The following is a 27,773-nucleotide window of genomic DNA, read 5'->3' as shown; positions in this document are numbered from 1 at the left end:
AGCAAAAACACTTAAAGAGACAGAACGTCACTGTCTGACGTCACATTGGTTGATGAGAATATGGTCATGTGCTGTGAATCTTCTCTGAGCAGCAGTGAATCCATCAGAGAATCGACTCTCGTATCGGTTCACGAGTCCTGTGACGTCTTTCTGTTGATGTTCAATGATGGAGAATCTTCAGAGAATCGCTTTTCATGGATGAGCATCAAAACACAGAAAAACTCTTTCAGATAAACTCTAGACATGTTTCAGTGATCTGCATTGTGTTGAATGAATGGAAATGCTTCATATGTGTTTCTTCTGGTTTTAGTGCTGATGTCCTTCATCCACGCTGGACTCACTCAAGGTACTGTGCTGTACTGCAGTATATTTGATTTATTAAACAAATGTGAATTGTGTTGTAGTTTATTTGTCTACATGGATCATATGAGGATCCCACATTTGTCTCTTTGCTGATGATTTATGTCTATATTTTTCTGTCATTCACCTTCACCCAGAATCATTTGTCTGTGTTCCTCATGCTGCTAAAACACTGATAAATTATATAAAAAGTAAGTTAAAATGGTAGTTTGTTGCAAAAATTTACACTGTAATTAATGACCATTGACCATTTTCCATAAAGTCACAAATTAACCACAAAGCAGAAAACAAATACAGAGGAATAAAGTGGCAAAACTATAAAACAGCCACAAACACTGTTGATCTGAGGGACAGCTTCAGTGGAGAACACAGACATTTATGAGGGACATCATAACACATCCATAATAGAGAATAAATACACACACACACACATATAACACGCATAACTAACATAACACGCTCAAGTTTTACTCTAATATAGTAACATAATTGCAAAAATAGTACAATTTAAAAAAAAATAAACAGACAGAGATTCATTTTTATAGTTATAATAATGGTGTTTTAATGATGTCTCAACACAAATCTAAATGAGCCATTGAGTGATTATTGCAGACATCTAGTGGCTGTAGTCGACATTACATGTTATTTTATTTTATGGCAGCAATCTACCACTAAACCATGTCACATTGTCCATGTTATCTCCATGAATGAAAGTTAGAATTTACATCAAAAGTTATCTTATTAAATAAATACATTTTTACTATTCTTTTTTTTTTTTAGTGCTGGGCAACAATTTATTGTTTCGATTAATCATTGCCCAGCACTACTATTTTTATTTTATTTTAATTTATTATGAATGTTATATTCAGAAAAGCAAGCTAATGCAACAATGTTCACTGTAATTAATGACTCTGACTGTAAGATCTTGTGCAACTATTATTCTTAGTGTTATTCATTCAATATGATTTTATGAAAACGTGTAAGAGATGAGAGACTGAGAACTGTTCTCCATTTTCTTGTGTTGTAGCCCATTATTACCTCATCAACAATTAAAATAAATAATAGTTTGTTGAAACCTGCCGATTGAAAATAGTTCCAACAGATACTGTACTGCTGACTGAAAGTGAAAAGCTAATTTTGAATTATACTAAGTGTGTTGTTTGCTCATTTCACAGAGAGACCCAAACCTGTAGCTCGTGTTGATCCTGATAGACGTGTGTTCAGAGGAGAGACGGTCACTCTCACATGTCACATACAGCAGACAGGAGTCTGGCAGTACAGCTGGTATAAATACAACACACAAGTTTACAGAGCAAGACAAAACCAGAACTATATAATCTCATCTGTGGATTGGTCTCATGGTGGTGTGTACAGCTGTAGAGGATCTCAGTCAGAAGCTCAAGGTTACTCACCGTACAGTGCTGGAGTTATACTGACAGTATCAGGTGAGAGCTCATGTGTTCTTCACAGAATCCTTCTTTCTTCTTAACAGTGCTATTGTCTGCAGCCTTTAGCTTCAGTTACAATGATGTTTCTGTTTAGAGACGGAAAAAAATTGTGACTAGATTTGATATTCATTCATAAATGAGATTAATGCATTAATGTGCACATTGAAGCTCCAGCAATCGTTTACTCTGATAATTTCAGCCTTCTGTGTGCAATATATTTTTAGAAGTATTTTAAGAATAAATACAAAGTTCAAGTCTCAAAATCTCACATTAACTTCAAGCACTTAAAATAGTTACTTACTTCTAAAATGTTAATATCCGGCATTTATCTACATACCGAGTGGTGATTGGTTTGTCATTTTCACAGATAATTAACGATCTTTAGCCATCAATGGCAAAAACAAGAGAAGCAAAGCCTTAGACCTGCACCGTTTAAAATACTACTACTACTATTTTTGAAATACAGAAAATATTAATAAAACTACAAAAATAGACTTTGAATTTAAATGTCCAGTCTAAAATCACATTAAAAACTTGTAAATGTTAATAACCATTTTTAAATAAATAAATAAATACTGTTAAACTCACCATTCACTCTTCCCTATATGGGCTTATAGTCCACCCCAATAAATATCAGAAGAACTGAAGGAAAGAGAAACATCATGAACAGAAAGAAGATAAGCTTCACTTACTAACCGGTTCTCTTTCTTTTTTTTCTCCATACGTATACAGACGCTCTTATTGAGTATTAACAGAGTTTTAGATGATGAGGGTTTCATTGAAAATTATAGTCACCATAATAACTTAGTGTTAGTTTTCTTGTCTTTTGTAACACCGTGTGTTTAAAACCCTCATCCGTCCCTCGGGTTATTTTGGCCCGAAACTCAGTTTTAAAGATTTTTTTAAAATCGAGTGTTGATCGACTTTGTGACTTTTGTCACACTTGAACCAGGAATACACACTAAATGTTTTTAGTGGATTTATGTGGGTGTTATTAAAAAAAGTAACACAAGTACCATTTTGACCCGCCACTTGAAAAGAACGGAATTTACCAAAAAAATGTATATAATATAATTTCAGTTATTTATTTTTTTATAATTTTGTCTCACTTGAGCATGGAACACACAAAACAATTGAGTCAGTTAAGTTCAATTTTATTTAGCACAGTTAAAAACAACCATGGTTGACCACAGTGCGTAACAGTGTCCAAGGAAAAAAAACGAAAGAACACAAACAAGACAAATACAGTAAAAATGTCACAATGTCTCAGATCAACTCGAAATAAAAGCCAAGGAATACAGGTGCGTCTGTTCCAACAGTCGGAGCAGTTCTTATGTGTACAGCTAAACTATTCCACAAATGTGACCCTGGACCACAAAACCAGTCATAAGGGCCAATTTTTCAAAATTGAGATTTATACATCATCTGAAAGCTGAATAAATAAGCTTTCCATTGATGTATGGTTTGTTATGATAGGACAATATAATAATAATAATATAATATAATAATATAATAGTTATAGCCGAGATATAACTATTTGAAAAACTATAATCTGAGGGTGCAAAAATAAATAAATTATTATTATTAAAAATAAATATTGAGAAAATCGCCTTTAAAGTTGTCCAAATGAAGTTTTGATATATTTATGATAGAAAATGTACAAAATATCTTCATGGAACATGATCTTTACATAATATCCTAATGATTTTTGGCATAAAAGAAAAATCAATAATTTTGACCCATACAATGTATTTTTGGCTATTGTTACAAATATACCCAGCGACTTAAGACTTTATGGTCCAGGGTCACAAATTATGTGCCGCCACTGAAAAAGCTCTTTTATTTTTTAACCTGGCTCTGGTAACATCGAGGAGCACCTGATTGGACGACCTCAGTGCTTTAACAGAAGTGTGGACATGTAAAAGCTGTGATAAATAAGCAGGTGGCAACCCATTTAAAATCTTAAAATCAAACAATAAAATCTTGAAATCAATCCTGAAACGGACAGGAAGCCAGTGTAGTGAAGCTAAGACTGTTGTAATGTGCTCGTACCGAGCTGCTGCATTCTGGACTAACTGTCAGCGTTGAAGAGAAGACTGATCCAAACCGACATATAAAGAGTTACAGTAGTCGTCTAGACGTTATAAAAGCATGAATTACACTCAAACTCTTTACGCGGCAGGCAGGGCTTGACTTTAGCCAGCAGCCACAGCTGAAGAAACAGGCTTTTACAACACAGGGCTCGCAAAATTTCAGAATCCCTGGTCGCCCTTCGGGCAGCTCTTCAGATTTTGGTAGCCCGGAAATTAATTTAACTAGCCCAAATAAAAAAAATACACATTTTTTTAAAGAAAATCAGATAAGTCTAAATGTCAGTCAATAACATTTTCAATACACAAATATCAACAAATATCAATGAAAGCATTTTATTTCACTATTTACAGGGTATCTGCAGAATTGAAAAAAATCAATTTAAGGCAATTTATGAACCTTTTTAAGAGCTGTACAAGTAAAATAAACACTGTGTGAGTGGGTTGGACAATATCTATGGTAACATTTTAAGCCATAAAATGACGTGATTTACAGTTTAGATACAAGGTTTCACAAAAAAAAAAAAAAAATCTTATAAAATGGCCTTTCAGCTTTTAAAACATTTTTATGAAAAGGGACAAGTCAAACATATTATATTAATTGAAAACATAAATATTACTGTCTTAATTGTTTAGATTTTTAGAAGGCACATTAACTTCTTTTACATTTACAACTCTACGTTTGCTGCATAAAAGCATGGGTCGATATTCGCGTTGATCTGAACATAAGATAGTCTCACTGGAAATGCAAATTCACTCTCTGCCTCGAGGCGGCGCTTTAGGAGCAAATATAGCGGCTTCTCCGGTAACGGCTGTCCACAAAGCAATTCTTGGGAAACAACAACTAAGCAATATTTGTTTGAAGGGGTAGACGATTAAGGGGGGGAAATATAAGGAGAATATAACGATGGTATGACTTAAAGACTGAACCAATATAACGTTAATATATAGAAGGCTGTTGCCGCAGCGGTCTGCAGAGAATCATATCAAAGCTTTCTGACCTTGCGGTGCTCTTTTTGAATACCGCGCTTTTTTTGTTTATTATATCGAAGCTTCGGTCATGTAATGTTTCCGATGAGACAGAGTGCCGATCACTATTGCTCTCAAATGTGAAACTGACCAGCGTCAGACTCCCCTTGCCTATTCTCAAATATGTTTGTAAGATGTTAATTGTAAATGGCTCTGTTTTCTGTTCGACATGCAGGGCAGCACACTTTTTTTTTTTTTTTTTTAAAGAAAAAAGATTCTGAATTATATATTTAAAAAAAAAGAACAAATTCATATTGCATTTCTGCAGGAGACACACCTAACAGACAGTGAGCACATCAAACTAAAGAGAGACTGGGTGGGACAAGTATATGGCTCGTCATTCACCAGTAAAAGCAGGGGAGTTGTTATTCTTGTAAACAAATGTATACGACTATCAGATATTGATACATACTCCGATAAATCAGGACAGTTTATCCTGCTTAAAGCTACACTAGCTGGACAACCCATTACCCTTATGAATGTTTATATCCCCCCTATTCAATCTAACAAATTAATTACACAGGTCTTTTTTTCTTAGTTCGCTGAATGGCAATGTGAACACAGTATAATCGCTGGGGATTTTAACTGTACGGTGCTACCTAAGCTGGATAAATCTAATGATAGGCCTTCAAACAGAGCACAAGCTCTGAATGAGACGTGAAGAAATTGGCCTGTAGATGTTTGGCGAGCTATACCCAGAGACAGTATATTCGGTATATACTGGAGTATATATATATGGAGTCCATTTTATGTGGTTTACAAATAAAATATAATACGCACCCCTCAGATGTACTCCTGGCGGAAATAGATACAGTAAAAACCTCTCTTGCAGTAATTCTCACTAATAATAACTAATCACTGTATTTTTTGCTAGACAGCGGATGTACGAATTCGCTAACAAACCTAATAAATATCTAGCAAACTTATTGCAAAATTTTGAACTCAGTGAAATTTTGAATTGTATTAATAGTCTTCCCAAAGGAAAAGCACCAGGTCCCGATGGGTTTACAGTGGAATTCTTTCAGGAATTTTAAATGGAATTAGCGAGTTTAATACATGAAATGATACAGTTTTCATTTGATTCTAATAAGCTTCCTGGCTCCATGACAGAAGCCAACATTTGTGTTTTTCTAAAAAAAAGGCAAATGCCCTGAAGAATGTGGATCGTTATCTCTTTGCTTAATGTGGATACAAAAATTTTAGCGAAGATATTAGCGATCCGGCTTGAATCAGTTCTCCCTACAATAATTAATCCTGACCAGACAGGCTTTGTTCAGCTAGTCATATCATTAGACGCTGAGAAAGCCATATTTATTCTCAGTGTTCTCTAAATTTAACTTGGGTGATGTATTTATTAAATGGGTAAGGATTTTTTACTCCTCCCCCATTGCGAGAGTTATTACTAATGGTCTCAAATCCTCTGAATTTATGTTAGCGCGTGGTACCAGGCAAGGATGCTGCTGTTTGCGCTGGCTATTGAACCGCTGGCTCCATTAGAGACGACCCATCCATTGAAGGGCTTAGACTAGAACAAAAAACGTATAAAATTTCACTTTATGCCGATGACATCTTAATTTACCTCAGTTCTCCTCAACAATCAATTCCATATCTGACTGATATGATTTCCAATTTTGGCTCCTTCTCGGGGTATAAAATACATCTTTCAAAATCAGAAGCAATGCCGTTAAGTAAATCACATTTCCTCGACCCCACAATTTCTCACCCAATGGTCTCCGGCGGGCTTTGTCTATTTGGGTAAAAGATTACGCAGAACTTGGAAAGTTTGTATAAAAGCAATTTTGCCCCTATCTTTAAGAATATTAGATCAGACCTAGATAGATGGTGTAATCTTCCCTTATCCCTATTAGGCCATGTTCACCTCGTTAAAATTAATATTCTACCCGCCTTTATACCCATCTCAAATGTTACCAGTTCTCATGGCTCATATAATCGCACAATCAGTGTTTCACTCGCGGAAAGATGTGATTAAAACCACGAAGTATTTCATTTACCTCAGGCAGGTCATCAGTGTCCACAGCTCATCAGTTCACCAGAGAAATGAAGTCTAGAGAAGAGCATTTCACAAAATATTAGACTATATAGGCTATGCATTATTTTATTTCACCTGTTAGTGATGTCTTATTTAATGTTGGCTATATTTAAATAAATCTTTTATTAAACAACCACTGTGTAAATTATTATATTTCAACAACAAATAGGGTGAACGTACAAAATCTATATTGAGACATTTTAGTGCACAAGATATTGGTTTCAGTATGTTAAAATAAAATATAATACGCACCCTCAGATGTACTCCTGGCGGAAATAGATACAGTAAAAACCTCTCTTGCAGTAATTCTCACTAATAATAACTAATCACTGTATTTTTTGCTAGACAGCGGATGTACGAATTCGCTAACAAACCTAATAAATATCTAGCAAACTTATTGCGAAATTTTGAACTCAGTGAAATTTTGAATTGTATTAATAGTCTTCCCAAAGGAAAAGCACCAGGTCCCGATGGGTTTACAGTGGAATTCTTTCAGGAATTTTAAATGGAATTAGCGAGTTTAATACATGAAATGATACAGTTTTCATTTGATTCTAATAAGCTTCCTGGCTCCATGACAGAAGCCAACATTTGTGTTTTTCTAAAAAAAAGGCAAATGCCCTGAAGAATGTGGATCGTTATCTCTTTGCTTAATGTGGATACAAAAATTTTAGCGAAGATATTAGCGATCCGGCTTGAATCAGTTCTCCCTACAATAATTAATCCTGACCAGACAGGCTTTGTTCAGCTAGTCATATCATTAGACGCTGAGAAAGCCATATTTATTCTCAGTGTTCTCTAAATTTAACTTGGGTGATGTATTTATTAAATGGGTAAGGATTTTTTACTCCTGCCCCATTGCGAGAGTTATTACTAATGGTCTCAAATCCTCTGAATTTATGTTAGCGCGTGGTACCAGGCAAGGATGCTGCTGTTTGCGCTGGCTATTGAACCGCTGGCTCCATTAGAGACGACCCATCCATTGAAGGGCTTAGACTAGAACAAAAAAAAACGTATAAAATTTCACTTTATGCCGATGACATCTTAATTTACCTCAGTTCTCCTCAACAATCAATTCCATATCTGACTGATATGATTTCCAATTTTGGCTCCTTCTCGGGGTATAAAATACATCTTTCAAAATCAGAAGCAATGCCGTTAAGTAAATCACATTTCCTCGACCCCACAATTTCTCACCCAATGGTCTCCGGCGGGCTTTGTCTATTTGGGTAAAAGATTACGCAGAACTTGGAAAGTTTGTATAAAAGCAATTTTGCCCCTATCTTTAAGAATATTAGATCAGACCTAGATAGATGGTGTAATCTTCCCTTATCCCTATTAGGCCATGTTCACCTCGTTAAAATTAATATTCTACCCGCCTTTTATACCCATCTCAAATGTTACCAGTTCTCATTCCTAACAAAGCATTTAAAACAGTTACGTGGCTTCATTATTTCCTTTATCTGGCGGAAAAAAGACCAAGATTGAGATATAACTTCTTAACATTATCGAGCAGATGTGGAGGCCAAGCAGCTCCAGACATATATAAACTATATCAGCTTTCTGCCCTTCTTCGTTTTATACTGGAATGGCACTTAAATGATCCAAACTCAACTTGGATCAGTGCAGAAGCCATAACTCTCAGGTCAGTTCCTCTACAGAACTTACTATATCTTTTGCCCAAAAAACAGCAAATTCTAATTAAAGATAACTTTTATGGGAAAAGGACTTTGGGGATAACCGATTGGGAAACCATATGTGAGATGCCTTCCTATCTTGCCAATAACTCTGCCTGGGAAATGCAGTTTAAAATTGTTCATCGTCTGCATGTGACTCCTGCCCAAAGACAAAGTAAACCCAAAACTCTCCAACCTCTGCAATAAGTCTAGAAGGAACCCTCATCCACTGCTTCTGGAGTTGCTCAAAAATACAACAATTCTGGACGGGCGTCCTAAAGGAACTAGAGAACATTTTGTGCTGCTCATTACAAATAGGACCAATGACTTGTTTGCTTGGCGTGAGCCAAAGTTCCAAGGGACCCACCTTCTTCAAATCTTACTCCACTGTGTCCGCAAGTGCATACTCGTATGCTGGATAACAGACCAAGTCCCTTCAATAGCACAGTGGATTAACACAATCAAAGGTCTTATTCCATTTGAAGCTTTTTCAACAGCATTAAAAGACAAACCTTTTAAATTCTATGAAGTATGGGACCCCTTCTTTACCTATCTTGGGGCTGGAGAGAGTCATCTTTTAACGTTGTGAATACAGAACCTGGCGTGGAAGGACTGAATTACAACCCAATGGCGATTTAATTCTTTTTTTAATTTATTATTTTATTTTTTATATATATTTTTATTTATGTTTTTCTCTTTTTCTGTAATGATGTATTTGGTAATAATGTATGTTAATGTGTATTTTGTAGAGAATTCAAACGAATGGCCACCTGGGCAATTTGTATTAGCTCGGATGTGTCAACTATGTTTAAACCCTGTAAATGTCAAAAAGCTTCAATTAAAAAAATAATAAAAATAAAAAAATAAAACATTTTATAAAAGTAAATTGGGAGTTTTTAAGAACCCGCGGGACCCTGTATTTAAGGTAGCCGTCGAGCAGAGCAGTGATATATTTTGGTAGCCCGACTGGAAAACACAAAAGCCCCGGGACGTCGAGCAAGCGATTTTGCGAGCCCTGCAACAGAACTAATCTGTTTTTGAAATTTAAAAGCACTGTCAAAAATCATAAAAATCATCGTCAATTCGATGATTTTATGAGAGTGTAATAAAAAAGTAACAAAAGTGTCCCTCACGTGTCAGTTTGTCCCGGCCATATAGTAATGAAAGGAATGTACAAAAAAAGACATTGATTTTTTTTTTTTATTATACAAAATCTGACACAATCTAGAAAAGATGAATACCCAAACTAAGGGCTGATACTGCAGAATGTACCCAATGCAGAAAAAAACTAACATACCCACACACACATGCACACGCACACACACACACACACGGTACACACACTCCCATAGAAACACATGAATGATGTTTCTGCTGGGAAATTACTGTCATTTTGGCTTTTTTTTTTTTTTGACTTAAAGGGTTAGTTCACCCAAAAATGAAAATTACCCTGTTTTACTCGCACTCAAGCCATCCTAGGTGTATATGACTTACTTCTTTCAGACAAACCCAATCGGAGATATTAAAAATTGTCCTGGCACTTCTAAGCTCTATCATTGCAGTGGGAGGGTGTTTCTGTTCAACAGTCCAAAACACGTTAAATAAAGCGCTCGCATCCGTAAGAAAACGTGCCTCACATGGCTCTGGGGGTTGAATAAAGGCCTCCTGTAGCAAATCCATGCATTTTTGTCATAAAAATATCCATATTTCAAACGTAATGAACACTTTTCTGTCACTTCTGCTGACTGTCGTATGCGGAAGACGTAGGACGTATGCGTCGTGCGCGCGGCTCTGAGATATGCTAGTCTCACAAGTTTGTTTAAGGAAGCAAAGTTTCCTTACTTTAGCAAAGGAAAACCAGTCTCCTCTTGGCTTATACTGAAATCCTCCCACATTTTTCTTTACAAATCCTTGTTTTGGGCTTCTAATTCATGACCGGCGTTTTGTTTTGTTCTCTCTCCGCGTTCGTCACTAATCACGCTACACCGACATCCTACGTCATCCGCTGGAACACCTTCCGCATAGGACAGATAGCGGAAGTGATAGAAAAGTGTTTATTACATTTGAAATATGGACATTTTTCTGACAAAAACGCATGGATTTGCTACAGGAGGCCTTCATTTACCCCCCAGAGCTGTGTGAGGCACGTTTTATTACGGATGCGCGCGCTTTATTTGACACGCTTTGGACTGTTGAACAGAAACACCCTCCCACTGCAATGATAGAGCGTAGAAGTACCAGGATCATTTTTAATATAACTCAGATGGGATTTGTCTGAAAGAAGAAAGTCATATACGCCTAGGATGGCTTGAGTGTGAGTAAAACACAGGCTAATTTTCAACAGATCAATGAGTTTATATCATATTTATATTTTTAAATATATATTTTATATGTATTATTACACTTTTTCAAGCTTCAAGTTCATGTAATTTTAAATCTTTAACTTGTTTTGCTCAGTTAGGAATCTCCATAGGATCCTATCGGCCCCTCTAGTGGCTCTAACAATAAAATGCAATTTTATGTCATTTTTCCCCTCCAGATGGCTTCAGAGACACTCAGTGACCCAGTTCAAGCAACCTAGGCTCATTGGCAATACGTGCCTCTACCTACACTTCTGCGTACCTATACATACAAACCACTGCAGTTTCCAGTTTAAATAAACACTAGAGGCAGTAAAACTTTTTACTTTTCACACAAAGTATGATTTGCTGGTCCACAGTTTTGATTAATAAAACCTAATTTTCGCATAATTACTTGAGGAATATTATGTTATGAATTCCAAACAATTTTAACATGCTGCGAGATTTGAAAACTGATGCATTTGAACGTTGTCGACACACATACAGCTTCATATGCATGATTTTTCTAATGCAATAGGTTTGCTCGGTAGCTCACGTGATACGGCGTTGCACTTGAGTGATGAAGAGCTTCGGTATGAACCCTGTGAAACTACAGTTCAACAAAACAGCTCAAATCTGCATAAGGAAGTTAAAATAGCACGGCTGCATCAACAAATGCATTTTTATTTCACTTTTGAATTTGTTAACACTATCGGGTAGGTTTAGGGTTGGGTTTGGTGTAGGGGATATTTCCAACACGACAGACCATTAACTTTTAGAGACACTCATCGAATATTTGAATTATGAACCACCGCAATACGTACCTGAAGCAACGTAATACAAACACAGCAATATGTTCCTATATCAACGTAGCAAATATGTGCCAGGGTCACGTATTGAACCTGCCACTCGTTTCACTTTGAAACTGCAGCGAAACGTGCAGTAAGGTATGTAATAATGGTGCTGCAGAAATGTATTTTGAAGCACTTATTTCAAATGAGCCTGGGTTGAGTTAATAATAATAATAATAATAATGTTTTATATATAGCGCCTTTCCAGAGCTCAAGGACACTTTACAATAAACATCATGAAGTTCAAGATATATCAGCATTAGGGGTGTAATGGTACACGTATTCATACTGAAAATATTCGGTACGGGTCTTTCGGTTCAGTACGCACGTGTACCGAACAAATCATTTTTTTTCCGTGAAATTCAGACAATAAATGTCGTTTTGTTGCTCTTTAACACCTCAGTGCTGAAGGCAGCGTGGAGCGCAATCATCTCTTCCTCTTTACTAGTTTTAATGTGAAATAAACATGAATTAACATCTCATGGCTCATATAATCGCACAATCAGTGTTTCACTCGCGGAAAGATGTGATTAAAACCACGAAGTATTTCATTTACCTCAGGCAGGTCATCAGTGTCCACAGCTCATCAGTTCACCAGAGAAATGAAGTCTAGAGAAGAGCATTTCACAAAATATTAGACTATATAGGCTATGCATTATTTTATTTCACCTGTTAGTGATGTCTTATTTAATGTTGGCTATATTTAAATAAATCTTTTATTAAACAACCACTGTGTAAATTATTATATTTCAACAACAAATAGGGTGAACGTACAAAATCTATATTGAGACATTTTTAGTGCACAAGATATTGGTTTCAGTATGTTAAAATAAAATATTAATCTCTCACACAAAAACATTTAATTTTATTTTAAATGACAAAAGCATTTCAATTAAGATATACATCATTAAATTCAAAAAGTCTGGCTGTGCTTAATGGGTACATTTTTGTGTTCTTTAAGCACACCCCTGTTCCCATTAATTATAGGATGAATATAGTAGCAAACACATAAACTGGTTAAGACATGTATGTATGTATGCATGTATGTGTGTGTGTGTGTGTGTGTATATATATATTTATTTTTATTTATTTATTTTTTTAAGAAAACCGTAAAAGAAACCAACAACAATCTTTTTTTTAATGAAAGCCGGTAAATACGTCTCCCTGGAGATATGCGAGTTGTTTCTTTTCTTTTAAATAACAGATATAAACCTCTTTTGTAGTCTCAGAACGGTTCTTGTTGTTTCACACTTCTTACACTCTCCTTCTTAGCCTTAGCTTTGTTCCTATTTTAGCAAACTATAACTCAGTCGAGAGATATGATGTTAATTCAGAAGCCTATTCTGGTAAAACACTGCAGTTTCCTCCAGAACCACGTAACACAATAATGAAAAACAATATCTGTCAAGATCAGTTATACACTTGAGAAAACTTGCAGTTCACACCATACACTGTCTTTCAGTACTGTATGCACATTAATTAGGGTGAAGGCAGCTAAAATGGGCCACGTTTTGGTAAATGACTTATAATACCATCAAATAAGATATGCATGAGATCTAATGATATTCTCATGAATTAGCATGGGTCTCTTAAATATATTCATATTTTTTAAATGTGAAAAAGTATAAAATTTTCAAAATTATGAGAGTTAGAGTATCAGCGAGTACCTTCTTGAGCCACGGCACAACATTCAGGTAAAATGGGCCAGCTGTCCAGTTAAAATGGGCCAATATAAAAAGAGAACAACAGGTAATTTCAGATTAAATCATTTTATTTTTAACAGTAAATTGACACTATTGTATTTAAAGTGCCAAAGCAACACCATAAATGTATTTCATTAAATAGAAAGTTGAATGAATATTAAATTAAACAATGCAATTAAAAATGAACTGATCATGTTGTATAGGAGTGTGTTTCTGTGCAGTAGTATCTTTTGTGTGCATATATGTGTATGCTTGTTTTTTTTTGTTAAGATTTTGTTAGACTGTTAAGATTTTGTATGGATACATATCTACAGTAGGCCTATAAACCTATTTTCACCCTCAATTTCTGTGTAAAAGTGTGTGTATGCAGCCCATTTTAGCAGAAAATTGTGGCTCATTTTAGCTTAAAGGGTTACTCCACCCCAAAATGAAAATTTTGTCATTATTCACTCACCCTCATGTCGTTCCAAACCCGTAAAAGCTTTGTTCGTCTTCAGAAAACAATTGAAGATATTTTGGATGAAAACTGGGAGGTTTGCAATTAACACTGTCAAGGTCCAGAAAAGTATTGAAGACATCGTCAGAATAGTCCGTCTGCCATCAGTGGTTCAACCGTAACGTTATGAAGCTTCGAGAATACTTTTTGTACTCAAAAAAACTAAAAAACAACAACAAAAAAAACACTTTATTCAACAATTTGTCTCCTCCGTGTCAGTGTCATTAAAGAAAAAACAAAATAATAAAAAATTATTTGTATTATTTCTGACACAAAGCATATTAAACACAAGATGTATTTTAGGAGTCCATATATACTGTATATAAGCTCTTCGAACAACTGGCTCAAGGGTTGTGCTGTGAGTTTAGTAAAAAGACACACCATGAGTGAATATTACATTCATTACACTAATATAACTATTAGTGAAAGTTCATTGCTCATTGAAAATAGTTGTTTGAACTCAATAGAGAACAAATGTTAAAATGATTTAGTGTTTGTTTGTTTTGAATATGAGGAAGATCTGTTACTGTTAAATAATTTGTTATGTTGGGATTTCTGTTGAGTTTTGTGGTTTATAATTGTGCTGTATAGAATAAAGTCTGTGTGTAGGTTGAGGACGGACTAAAACATGTTGAATTTATGCTGCGTGTTGCTTTATTTAAGAGTCAGTAAGTGTGTATTTGCTGATGCAGTGATGTTCATGCACGTGTGCTGTTACTAGCTGATTATTTCACTTAATTCACTTCCAGATACACAAAGTATTTGAGCCGTGTTTAGTTTAATTTCATATTAAGAAATATTCTTTGTTTAGTGAAATATGTTCACAGTAATAATGTGCTGACAGAATAAATATTAGTTTTGGAACTTAAACTTAAATGGTTTAAAGCAATTTACAGTGTTAGAGGTTTTTTTTTATTTATGGAAACAAATAAATTAATAAATAAATGACTTACACTTACAGATAAACCACGACCGACTCTGACTGTAAATCCTGAGAGTTCAGTGTTCACTGGAGACACAGTTACTCTGAGCTGTGATGTGGGACAGTTAACTGGATGGACAATTATCTGGAGAAAAGACTCAAACACTGACTCCACGGGTGATGCAACTAAAACAATCAGGTCTGTGAGCGTCTCTGATGGAGGAAGATACCAATGTAGAGCAAAACGAGGAAACTACTACAGCGAGTACAGTAATGCAGCTGAGATAACAGTAAAAGGTCAGCGCACTTTTACTTTCTATTCATTTTTTAATGGAAGACAACTTTGTTTTTGTAATAAACATAATAATTGCTGTCATACAATAACAAAGTGTTGTCAGTTAAACTAAATGTCAAATAATAATAAAAAAAATAATAATTTAATCAGCACAGATCATCTGAAATATTTTCAGACACATGAAGTGTGTTGTTTGCTCATTTCACAGAGAGACCCAAACCTGTAGCTCGTGTTGATCCTGATAGACGTGTGTTCAGAGGAGAGACGGTCACTCTCACATGTCACATACAGCAGACAGGAGTCTGGCGGTACAGCTGGAATAAAGACAACAAACTTTACAGAGCAGGACAAAACCAGAACTATATAATCTCATCTGTGGATCCGTCTCATGGTGGTGTGTACAGCTGTAGAGGAACTCAGTCAGAAGCACCAACACACACACAGATGAGTGACGGAGTTACACTGACAGTATCAGGTGAGTCTGTTCATTTTTCTGTACATCATTTCAAAACAAACAGACTGAGTAGATAACCGGGTAAACTTGAACTTAGTTTGATTCACCGATCATTCTCACAGTCAGATTATGTTCTAGTTAATAGTTTGTAACAGATATTGGACCAATCAGCTGTGAGTGCAGTGATGATGACAGAGAATAGCAGCATTTATTCACATCTGTTCTTATAAGAGGACTGAAGCTATTCACTTTTAGTCATTATTCTGTTCAGATGCAGAACTGATAAGATGTTTCTTTACCGGACAGATGCTGTGCAGTGATCAGTGTTTGTTGTTTTAGAGATGAATGCAGTTATTTTTACACACAGTTCATTTACTCGGCCTCATGTGCTTCCAAACCCAGAAGACTTTGGTTAATCTTTGAAACACAAATTAAGAAACCTAAATAAAGCCTGAGAGGTTTCTGTTTCTCCATTAAAAGTCCAGGAAACCAAAATGTAGAAGAGCCAAAAGCATGTGAATATGTGAATAAAAGCCTAAATTACAATCTGTTTAACATATAAACTGACCGTATCTCTTCTCAAGACTTGGATTAGATTCCTGGATTCATATGGATTTGTATTACAACACCTTTGACCTTTTTGTTATATGATTGTCACTCTGCACGGCAAACTCTTGTGTGTGTTGTGTGTTTTGAGTCCAATTGTGACTTTCTTCACAGATTTACCCAGATCTACACTGACTGTGACACCAGACAGTCCTGTATTCACTGGAGAGACAGTCACTCTGACCTGTGTTATAGAGTCTAATCACAGTGACTGGAGATATGAGTGGCATAAAGACAGTGTAATGTTACAGACGTCTGATGGTTACACTGTAAACAGAGACACTCTCACTATCAGAGGAGCGAATGAGTCTGATCAGGGTCAGTACTGGTGTAGAGGACAGATAAGATCAGTCTCATCACAATCAAGCTCTGTTTCTCTCTCTGTGACGGGTGAGTTGAATATCATTGTCCTCATAAACTCACTCTACTACATGAACACCAACACTTCAGCTCAACAACAAAAATGGTTATATTGCAAATTTAATTCAAACTGAAAGTTTGATCAAACTTTGAAGAAAAGTCTTTGTGGTCGTGGTTGATAATTATTATCCCTTACAAGAAATTACTGCAGTTTTTAAAAATACTGCAGTTTGTTACATGTAGCTAAAATGCAGTTTTGTTTATTTCATTATTGTAAATGATGTACTGATGCTACTGAGAACTGAACTGAGCTGGACAATGATATGACTGATTTCTACAGATCTGCTTATAACAAACTGCTGAACAACAGCAGAGTTAAATACATCTATACACAGGGTTGTCACTATAGTTTAGATTGAGATGTTGTTTTATTAGATTAGATTTTAACGTTTTATAATGTAATTATAATGTGTTTTATTATAGTAAAAGTGTAGTAAAGCAGCATTAAACCAGTTGTTTTGTCTTCCTCTCAGACTTCAGTTCTGTGTGTTCCTCTCATCTTCTTCTCATCTCAGCGGGTTGAATAAGATATCCGTCAAGTCATTTTACATCTCTCTAAAATTATAACTAAAGATATATGAGGACATCATTAGACATTATACTCACCGCTAAACTGGATGAGTCGACTAGTCTCCGACTCTCTGATGAACTTCTCTTCCGGAAAGCGTTTCTTCTCTTTTGTCGCACTTGTGAAAGGTCTCGGAGTGTAATGTTGTTATGTCTTTGTTCTTTAATTGTGATAGTTCACATATGAACAATGTTGTCAAACCAAAACGTGTTTTATACTTTATATCCATCCTGCAGTAGACACTACTGAAAAGACGCCGTTACAAGTAATCAGCTGCTCGCGAGACTCGTTGTCAGGACAACGACCTTTGGCGCGAAGGAAGATCTCACGTGCGGGCTATTAATCTCATTAATTTATGCGGGTGAAATATTCCATAGGCATTTTTTTTTTTTTTTTGTACAAAAAATATTTTCGTATGAATATTTAATAGGAAATCTACGTTACAAAAAATAAATAAATAAAAAGACACTTGCCAAGTCTACTGTAACCACAGCACATGTTGCACAAATTAATACAGTATAACTGCAGTACAGGCTCTATACATGAAGACTTTAATGGCAATGAAAAGAACCTCATTGACATTAAAGTTTAATTATTGAACCTAATCGTAGGAGCGTTTTTAAAAAAATGCTCATAAAAATAAATAAAATAAATTTAATCAGACAGACTTCACATGCATTTCAGCGTATCACTGAACTGTAGTTATATTGTATCTGTACTTCATTATACTGCAAATCTCCAGTTGTACTTCATTGTACTACAGTTATACTACTTTGTACTTCAATGTACTGCAGTAATTTTTTGTAAGGGATACGTTGCATATTTTAGTGAATGTAGTCAGTCTATGGAGAACTGTATTCTGTTCTCAGTTCATCTCAGGCGTCGTAGGCTGTGATTCTGTTCTCAGTTTACACGCTATAAACTACAGACACAGTGAGGGTCGTACAGTTGTGTGCTGTGCTGAACCAAACCCCTCAATCTGAACAGATTTTTAAAACACTAGGCACTAAAACACTTATACTAACTTTGTAAATAGTGACAGAGGAAACCTGGCCATCAAACACTAAACGACTGATACACGACTCACACAGAAACGTGTGCCTTGTTGCCAGGAGACACTTGAGAAATCAAAATAACACGTGTTTGCTAAATCAGCTGAAAATATCAAACATGTCTGATATCCTCCGACTGTGTGCAATCAGAGTCTGAAGCTAAAAGATCTGAGTCTGTGACCATCACACACTACACCATTTTCTGTGGAATCTGTCAAGAACTCAAAGCTGCAGACTGGATCTGACTTTCAGGAAACTAGCGTCGACTTCTCTAGACTGTAAATCTTGTAGTGTATTCCAGGCTTAACTCTGAAGTGCTTCGAAACACACAGTTTATTGTGTTGACATCACTTCACCTGAAACAGGAAGAGAGGGCGGGACATATCAAGCAGCTCCGCCCCCTTTTTTAAATACCCACACAGTTATATCACAGTTTGAGCTCAGAAAAGCCACATTTGACAGCCACAATAATAATGGTTTCATTGTAAAGTGTCCTTGAGCTCTGGAAAGGCACTTTATAAATAAAACATATTATTATTATTATTATTAATGTTTTAACAATAATGTTTTATTTATATAGAGCCTTTCAAAAGCCCCATTAATGATCTCTTTTAGCTAAATATAATGTGACAGTGTATCAATAATTCAGTTATGTGTTTAAGTTCCACAGAAAAACATGAGCTGCTGTAATTCTGGGGTGTATTCCAGAAACACGGTTAACTTACCATCTGCTAAACCCTGAAATCTCGGTTGATTAACCCCAAACCTTGCTTACTCGAGTTCAACACAGAGTATGTTCCTGGTTAAGACTCAAGACTTTCTCAACAGAGCGACGAATTGACGAGTCACTATAGAAACGGACGCTAAGAAAAAGTGTGCCATGCTGTTTCATTCTTCTTCTTTTGTTCAATGGTCATTTACATGTTTAGTGCATATCGCCGCCTAACTGATGGTTGTGCAATCGTTTTTCTTTTTTTCCGTTTACTCTAATCCTTGAGAATAAGAATTATATTGTTTGTTTGATGCTAATTATATATTAAGTCATATCAGATATGTATTTTTATTATAGAAATACATTATAGAAAATGTCGATCCATGTCTGAGATGATAATATAAAATGTAATAATAAATTAAACATTAGGGATAGTTGACCCAAAAATGAAAATGTGATGTTTATCTGCTTAACCCCAAGATATAAGTGACTTTGTTTCTTCAGTAGAACACAAACGAAGATTTTTAACTCAAACCGTAGCAGTCTGTCAGTCATATAATGACAGTCAATGGGACCCACGGCTTTGAGAGACAAAAAAAACAGACACGAAACGATCGGTCTGTGTAAGAAACTGAAATGAACTGTGTAAGAAACTGAAATCTCTCAAATGGTCCATTGACACTCCTAATTGGAAGACACTCCTCATGTTGGAAGACCCAGCCTCGACCCATCTTCAATGCTCTAACTGAGGGAAGGAGGTTGTTCCCCAAAATCACGCAATACATGGCCCCTGTCATCCTCTCCTTAATACAGTGCAGTCGCCCTGTCCCATGTGCAGAAAAACACCCCAAAGCATGATGCTACCACCCCCATGCTTCACAGTAGGGATGGTGTTCTTGGGATGGTACTCATCATTCTTCTTCCTCCAAACACGTTTAGTGGAATTATGACCAAAAAGTTCTATTTTGGTCTCATCTGACCACATGACTTTCTCCCATGACTCCTCTGGATCATCCAAATGGTCATTGGCAAACTTAAGTCGGGCCTGGACATGTGCTGGTTTAAGCAGGGGAACCTTCCGTGCCATGCATGATTTCAAACCATGACGTCTTAGTGTATTACCAACAGTAACCTTGGAAACGGTGGTCCCAGCTCTTTTCAGGTCATTGACCAGCTCCTCCCGTGTAGTTCTGGGCTGATTTCTCACCTTTCTTAGGATCATTGAGACCCCACGAGGTGAGATCTTGCATGGAACCCCAGTCCGAGGGAGATTGACAGTCATGTTTAGCTTCTTCCATTTTCTAATGATTGCTCCAACAGTGGACTTTTTTCACCAAGCTGCTTGGCAATTTCCCCGTAGCCCTTTCCAGCCTTGTGGAGGTGTACAATTTTGTCTCTAGGGTCTTTGGACAGCTCTTTGGTCTTGGCCATGTTAGTAGTTGGATTCTTACTGATTTTATGGGGTGGACAGGTGTCTTTATGCAGCTAACGACCTCAAACAGGTGCATCTAATTTAGGATAATAAATGGAGTGGAGGTGGACATTTTAAAGGCAGACTAACAGGTCTTTGAGGGTCAGAATTCTAGCTGATAGACAGGTGTTCAAATACTTATTTGCAGCTGTATCATACAAATAAATAGTTAAAAAATCATACATTGTGATTTCTGGATTTTTTTTTTTAGATTATGTCTCTCACAGTGGACATGCACCTACGATGACAATTTCAGACCCCTCCATGATTTCTAAGTGGGAGAACTTGCAAAATAGCAGGGTGTTCAAATACTTATTTTCCTCACTGTATATATAGTAGTGTGTTTGACTTCATGCAGCAGACCTATCGGCGAGAGCAGCCGCTTGCAGTCGGGGGCGGAAATGAAAGCGGAGACGTCAAGTTGGACTCTTTCTGCTCCCGATAGTGATGCTCTCGCGGTGTTTGGATACTCTTCTCACAGATGAAGTGAATAACATGCTCTCTTTGTCAAATGCACGGATGTTTTAGAAATGTTTTCATGAACAACAGAAACACTTTTTATATCCTGCTTAATACAGGGCCATCTGTTCAAGAATAAAGTTCAACATAAACATGTACTATTTAAATACCAATAAGCCTTTATCAGTGTTTTTTATTATTAAATGTGACTCATTATAACATTGTGACTATACAGCTTTTACTGTTCTAAAAACAGATTTGTGGGCAGTATTTTTTTTATTTATTATTATTATGCAAAAATTATACAAAGGTTTGTACAAGCATATACAACTCACAACAAGTACAAAAACAAATAAACATTCATAAGAATATGTAAAGTGAATTCATGCCAGGGGTAAAATTACAACAATTTAAAGTAACAAAAAGCTTCATAGGTCTTTCTTGCTTTTTTGTTCTTAATTTTATCTAATTTAGTAGCATTTGTTTAATCTCTTTTTATAAAATGTTCAAAGTTTGGCTCAGCTTCCATTTTTTCACACAATTGTGATATTTTCCCAGTAAAATAAGATTTGTGAGCTGTACTGGAATTGAAGATGTTAGAAACACACGTCATTGTTGTCATGTGGTGAATTTGGCCAATCATGAAACAGCTGTGTAGTCATCAGCGCTCCCGCAGTCGCTCTGGAGAAACTGCGCGAGCTGAGTCAGCCGGCTGCTCTCGCGGTACTTTGATGCCACACGTGACAGTGACGTGGCGTCGGCGCCGGTTCAAGTCGGACAAATTTTCTAACCGGCATGCACTGCTTCAGTCAGCCGCCGATCGGTTTTCATGGCGCCGCATGAAGTCGAACACACGCCTATTATTGTGCTCTGTCACGCCCACTGAAGGCTCGTCAGTAGATCACGCGTGCGTTGATGCTCTGAAGTGAACTATAACCTGCTCCGGAGAGCAAGAGAGCAAGTTGCTATGGTTACTTAACAACCCTGAAAGTTACCTCCGATTTTGGAATACACCCCTGAATAGTTGTGGTTTGTCCTGTGATTCTGGAAGGGTATTTTCACTTATACTGTTACTGTATACTAATTATTAAGGTATACAATTAATTATAATATACAAATATATTTTTACATGTCTGTTTCTGGTTAAGTATACAGTCTGTATCACCATCTTCTTACATGCATGTGTCTCTTGTGTTGTGTAGATGGTGATGTGATTCTGGGGAGTTCTGTTGATCCTGTGATTGAGGGAGATACTCTGACTCTACACTGTTTACATCGATCTACAAACTCCCCGATCCTCGGAGCTGATTTCTATAAAGACAGATCACTCGTCCAGAATCAGACGACAGGAGAGATGAACATCACGACTGTCTCAAAGTCACATGAGGGTTTCTACTCCTGTAAAACAGAGAGAGGAGCGTCACCCAAGAGCTGGATCTCAGTCAGAGGTGAGAGTCAGTGGAGCTCAGTCTCTGTCAGATGATGAGATTTTATTGATGAGCAATCAGTTACTGACAGCTGTGTTTATTATAACTCACATTAAAGTAGAACTAAAAATCATATATACTGAAATACAGTGAAATTTTTCTTTAAAATATTAATATCTTTATTTTATTTTATGTGGGTAAACTATTCCCTTAATATTTAATACACTGTAAAAAAAAAAAAAATATATATATATATATATATATATATATATGTGTGTCTTATCTTAAATGAGAATTCTTGTTTTGATTAAATCTATATTTTTTGATTTACTTTGTTTCCTCAAGTTTGTTACGTAAATTCAACTTGTCCGGGTTTAAAGTGCGTAATAAACACAAAGCTCGACCAGTCATTACAAAACAAATAATTTCTAATGTTATTTAAAAATTATTTGTTTTGTGATGACTGGTTGAGCTTTGTGTTTATTACGCGCACTAAACCCGGACAAGCTGAATTTACGTAACAAACTTGAGGAAACTGGTTGCCCTAAAAAAAAAAAAAAATTAAGTAATGTGAAATTCCACGTTCAGTTCAATTCATTTAACTTAAAATATCAATTAATTTGCAGTTATTACATCTATATTTAGGTTCCATGTACTAATGTTTCCAAGTTAAATCTATATCAGTTGTTTTATTTTTCCAATTTGTTAAACTAGAAAATTAAGAAAAAAAAGCAAACAAATAAAGGAACATTCATGCAATTCTGTTTTATTTTAATTCAATTCCAAATGTTAATTTAAAAACAAAATAAAACATGAATTTTTCATCTGAAAACATTTCCCCATAAAACATAAAAAACTAGTTTAACTAACATAAAACAGTCTATCTCAGAATCACAACAAACAGCATCAAAACTACTCTGAACACTCAGAGTTCACAATATTGGCAGTACTGAATTTTAGGTGCTAATACACCTTTTCCGAAGTTGAGCATTACCTGCTGAATAAAATATAAAGAGCTTTTCATACACAGTCCAGGTGCAGGGCATAAATCAGTCTGAAAAAATGGACATAGAAGGCCTGAGGTCGATCGGTTCATCCATTACAACATTTTCTTCCAAGATTCCCACTCTAGATGGCTTTAGTTGTGGACCTGCTTGATCAACGCTGAGGATTCTTACTGGAGTCTGTCTTAGCTGCATCCTAACAGAGGAAGAAACAGATCGACAAAGACATTATCGAGTCAGTTAGATGATGCTGTTGTCAAATACTCAAGATCATATGCTGCGTTCTCACCATGTCCTTGGACCGGGAACTGTGCGTTTCTATGGCAAACCTATCAATGTCTAAATTAATCTACAGCAGTCAGGTACAGTCGTGGTACAAGTAGTAGCTCTCAGAAAATTCCCAGTTAACAGATGATAATTATGAGTTCTACAAGGACATGAATGCTTTTTCCAAGTTGGAATCTTGTAATTATGGTAATTACAACATAGGATGAATGCACTTATGCACCTGGTTTACTGTAAAAAGAGCTGGCCTTTGAAATACCATCTGGGTGATGTCAGGCTTGTCGTTGACGACTTTTCTGTGAAGAGCAAACATTAAAGTTACAGTCTTTATAAGGGCATCTGACTTAAGGGTTTACATTTAATTGTGCAGTGTGCCAGTCAATAAAGTGATCCTCCTCAGAACAGGTCTCAGTTAACCCACATGGCATACAGCTGATCTGGAGTTTTGCTGTGAAGCATAAGTGTACGGTTTTAGTGCATACAGTGATTTAAATGTATGTACATGCCTGATGTGAACAAGGACATTGTTCCGTTCTTGTATAACTTCCATGTTTGAACAGAGACAGGATTTCACAGACAGGCTCAGCTTAAGCCAGGACTAGGCCTTGGTTAAATTAGGATGTTTAAATAACTTTTATAAAAATGCCTTAAGAACTTTACTGGTGTGCATCTTGAGAAAGACAATGGCACTGACATATTTTAAGATGTGTCAGTACAAGATATTTTCAGTTAAGACAGCTTGAACATGCATTTTAGTCTGAGACTGGCCTGTGAAACCGGGGGATAATGTTTATATAATGTTAGCTGTGCTCTCTTATCACAGTTATGAGGGCCATACTTACACTTTCAAAGCATCTCTTCCATTTCTTCTTCCTTCCAAAACAAGACGGTCGTTAAGAGGCTCTGAACCTATACACAACAGAAGTATATTCATCCGTTTTTGTATTTATACCCTTAATTAATTTAAACATACTCTTTCAAACAACAGCCATGTGTTAAATTATTGCACTCACCATATTAGCGCCACCATCGTCTCTCCTCCGCTGCAGTCGCGGCTGCTGTATGAGTAAAATTAACTTACTCCTCACAAACAACATCGAGAGAAAAAGAAAAAGACGAAAACAATCTCAGTCGATCTCGCTGGTCCGGGGTTCAAGCGCGGTTATGTCCGCTGCAGGCACGGGAGAAAGCTACATTAGCTAATGGATGAGAAATGTCCCGTCGTTTAGACAAACAACAATTTTTGCCGAACAGTCGAGGAAAAGAAAGAGCGATAAAAGGTAAATCTTGAAAAAAACGTCCATAGAAGTAACTTATCTAAAACAAAGTTTGCAGCTTCTCATCCGCAGATCCTTGAATTCACACACAATCAAGATGATAATAATTACGCCGTTAACGGACTCACAGCGCCGGTGTGGGGGCGTGGTTATAGATAAACTAATAATATGAGTTAATAACCTTGATATTTTACATTCGTCAAAACAAATATGCCTTAGTTGAACTCTTAATGAAAAATATTTATATTTATCAATGTTTTGAACTAAAAAAATATTACTTGAAAAATAAAACAAATAATGGTGAATTTAATTGAAAGACAAATTATTAATTGGATGAAGTACTGCTTGAAAAAATAATTCAGTGTAGCTCAGGGGACATTATAGATGAGATATTTCAGTGCTTTTGTGTTTACTCACAAATTTTGGTTCCACAAGAAACTTTTTGAAAGCCTTGAGGGACTCCGTAATGTTGCTCAATAATGTGCTTGTTTCTCTGTTTTTCTGTCACGTTCAGGTCAGATTTCTGTCTTCAGCATCCTCAGTTTTCTTCTGGCAGCTTGTCCGTATCTGCTGGCGACAGTCGTGCTGCTGTTCAAATGCTGCAGAGCGAGATGTAACACTTCTGTCTGATCCGTCTCTCCTCTGAGTGTCTTTTCTCAAACCATTCACATTCACTGACAGACAGACCTTTACTCTCTTTATGTTAGAGATCAATATTCACAACAGATGGTGGTGGTTCATAAGCAACAACTGCAGTGGATACAAAACAGAAAGTATTTGTGTAAACTTGAAGTGTGTGTGTGTGTGTGTTTCACAGTTACATCTACTCAAGACCACAGCCAGTACGGTGTAACGGAGTAACAGAGGAAGAAACTTCAACCTGATATTTCATCTATTCTTCAAACACAAGAACAGACACATGTTCACACTTTCACACATACGGATGATTTAGAGTCTCTGATTCACCTGTGCTGTGTATTAGACTCCGAGAGAAACCAAACCAACACATGGAGAACAGCAAACCCACACAGAAAGACCTCCGGACTCATCATCATCTACTTTAAATAGAGTTTCTTAATGTGTGTCAAATTCACTGTAAGCTATTGAAAGTTTCCCTTTAAAGTCACTCAAGGAACAAACGAAACTCTTAAAAAAAATTAAAATACAGCAGTTTATAACTCCTTCTACATGAATGAAATGAGAAATCTTCAAACTGATGAAATATCAGGACAAAGAGATTTTTACAGTTTTAACTTGATTGTCAATAAAAGCTGAGACAGAGATATCACTAATATCAGATATATTATAATTGTATTGAATGTGAGGAACAGGTTATGACTCTTTAAGTGAACAGATCTCAACAAGAACAAATAAAGTTTACTACAAACAACTAACAACGATTATATTAATAATATCAAATTACGTCTCAACAACATGTATTTTGTTCATGATACTCTTTTATGTTAAACAATTTTGCTGAGACTTCATCTACGTGATAGTTTATATTTTTTTAGCAAGTAAAAGGAGTTTTAGTATAATTCTTAAAATGATATTTCATTGTGAAATCTTCACTGATTTTAAAATAATTTAGGTAGGACACTGATAATCTGGCAATTAGATGTTTTAATGAAAATGATCTCAAACTTGATTTTTTCCGCTATATTGATATTGTGCTCTGCTTTTGCACTGTCTGCAGTGATGTCACACCGAGGCAAAAGCCAGAAACTTCCACATTATATAGTGCTGATCACCATTTACAGAATAACATCTGTATAAAATCTAGTGATCGTTGGCTAGGCTACAACCTCTATGGATTTTATCGATTTACAAGAAAAGGAAGGAAAAGGATTTAATTGCGAACAGTTATTGATTTTATGTGTGATAAGATATCACGGCATTTGAGTCCTCACGTACAGAAGTGTGCAGAGTCAATAATCTGCACTATATGTGGGTCATTCTACAGAAACATCCACTTTTCTGTCCCTAGACTTTAAAGAAATATTACAATTGAAATACACATTAGGGTTACAATTTTTTTATATTTTAAAATGAAACAATATGTCATTTGAACAATTACACCTTCCAGAGCCATCAATGTGGCATTATATTTTATTTTTATTAATTATATAGAATTCCAAACACCACAAAACTGCTCGTCCCCACAGCCATGTACAGCAGGAAAGTGCTTTATTTTGAGGTCAAAAACAGAATTTTCTACCATTTAAAATAAAAAACTGAATTCATAACTATCAAATATATGATATAAATGGCATAATAAAACAAAATGCCAAAAAAAATATTATAAAATATATAATGAAAATAGTGGTCCCCTGGAGTTGTGTCACTGGTGTAAGTCTTTTATTTTGGAATAAAAAAAAATACAAATAAAAAAATCACACTGATGACATCACTCAACTTCCTCCTTCCTATTTTCTAAACATCTGTGAAAAAAGTCCCATGTTTAGTCCACTGTTTCTTTTCAGTTATGAGAAATTTTCTCATTTATCTCATGATTTCATATGAAGCTTTTAGTTGATGTCACTGGTATGACCTATTTATTGTTAGGGAAATGTAAAAAAAAAAAAAAAACTATAATACAAATGGATTAAACTACTTGATTTAGTGAGTATACCAAGATTGACAACATGTGGCTTGATACCTTGCAGCAGACATTTTGTAAAATGCATTTTTCATGAAAATTGTCACTGGTGTTACCTTCCTTATGGATAACATCAGTGACGATCAGTATATCAGGTCTAATGTATGTCACTGATGTTAC

General features: G+C 35.9%; 2 protein-coding genes across 3 annotated transcripts in view; one reads left to right on the top strand and one right to left on the bottom strand.

The window, feature by feature from the left end:
- Positions 1-27,773, bottom strand: part of LOC131544789 (Fc receptor-like protein 5) — a 275,408-nt gene that overhangs the window by 202,946 nt on the left and 44,689 nt on the right.
- On the top strand, positions 117-27,577 carry LOC131544808 (carcinoembryonic antigen-related cell adhesion molecule 5-like). 2 transcript variants are annotated; one of them, XR_009272231.1, is made up of 8 exons: positions 117-346; positions 1,536-1,805; positions 15,004-15,261; positions 15,468-15,734; positions 16,434-16,709; positions 22,204-22,449; positions 25,509-25,726; positions 25,812-27,577. XR_009272231.1 is itself a non-coding variant. In XM_058783288.1 (8 exons), exons 1-8 carry the CDS (start codon positions 271-273, stop codon positions 25,853-25,855), a joined length of 1,536 nt encoding a protein of 511 aa, XP_058639271.1. In that variant the 5' UTR covers positions 117-270; the 3' UTR covers positions 25,856-27,577. The 2 variants fall into 2 exon arrangements, 1 of the variants encoding a protein (XP_058639271.1); XM_058783288.1 differs by having other exon boundaries at positions 25,509-25,607.

This window comes from Onychostoma macrolepis, chromosome 07, assembly GCF_012432095.1.
Source record: "Onychostoma macrolepis isolate SWU-2019 chromosome 07, ASM1243209v1, whole genome shotgun sequence".
Lineage (NCBI taxonomy): Eukaryota > Metazoa > Chordata > Actinopteri > Cypriniformes > Cyprinidae > Onychostoma > Onychostoma macrolepis.
The sequence above is the reverse complement of the archived record's forward strand: the minus strand, read 5'-3'. Positions and strand labels throughout refer to the sequence as shown.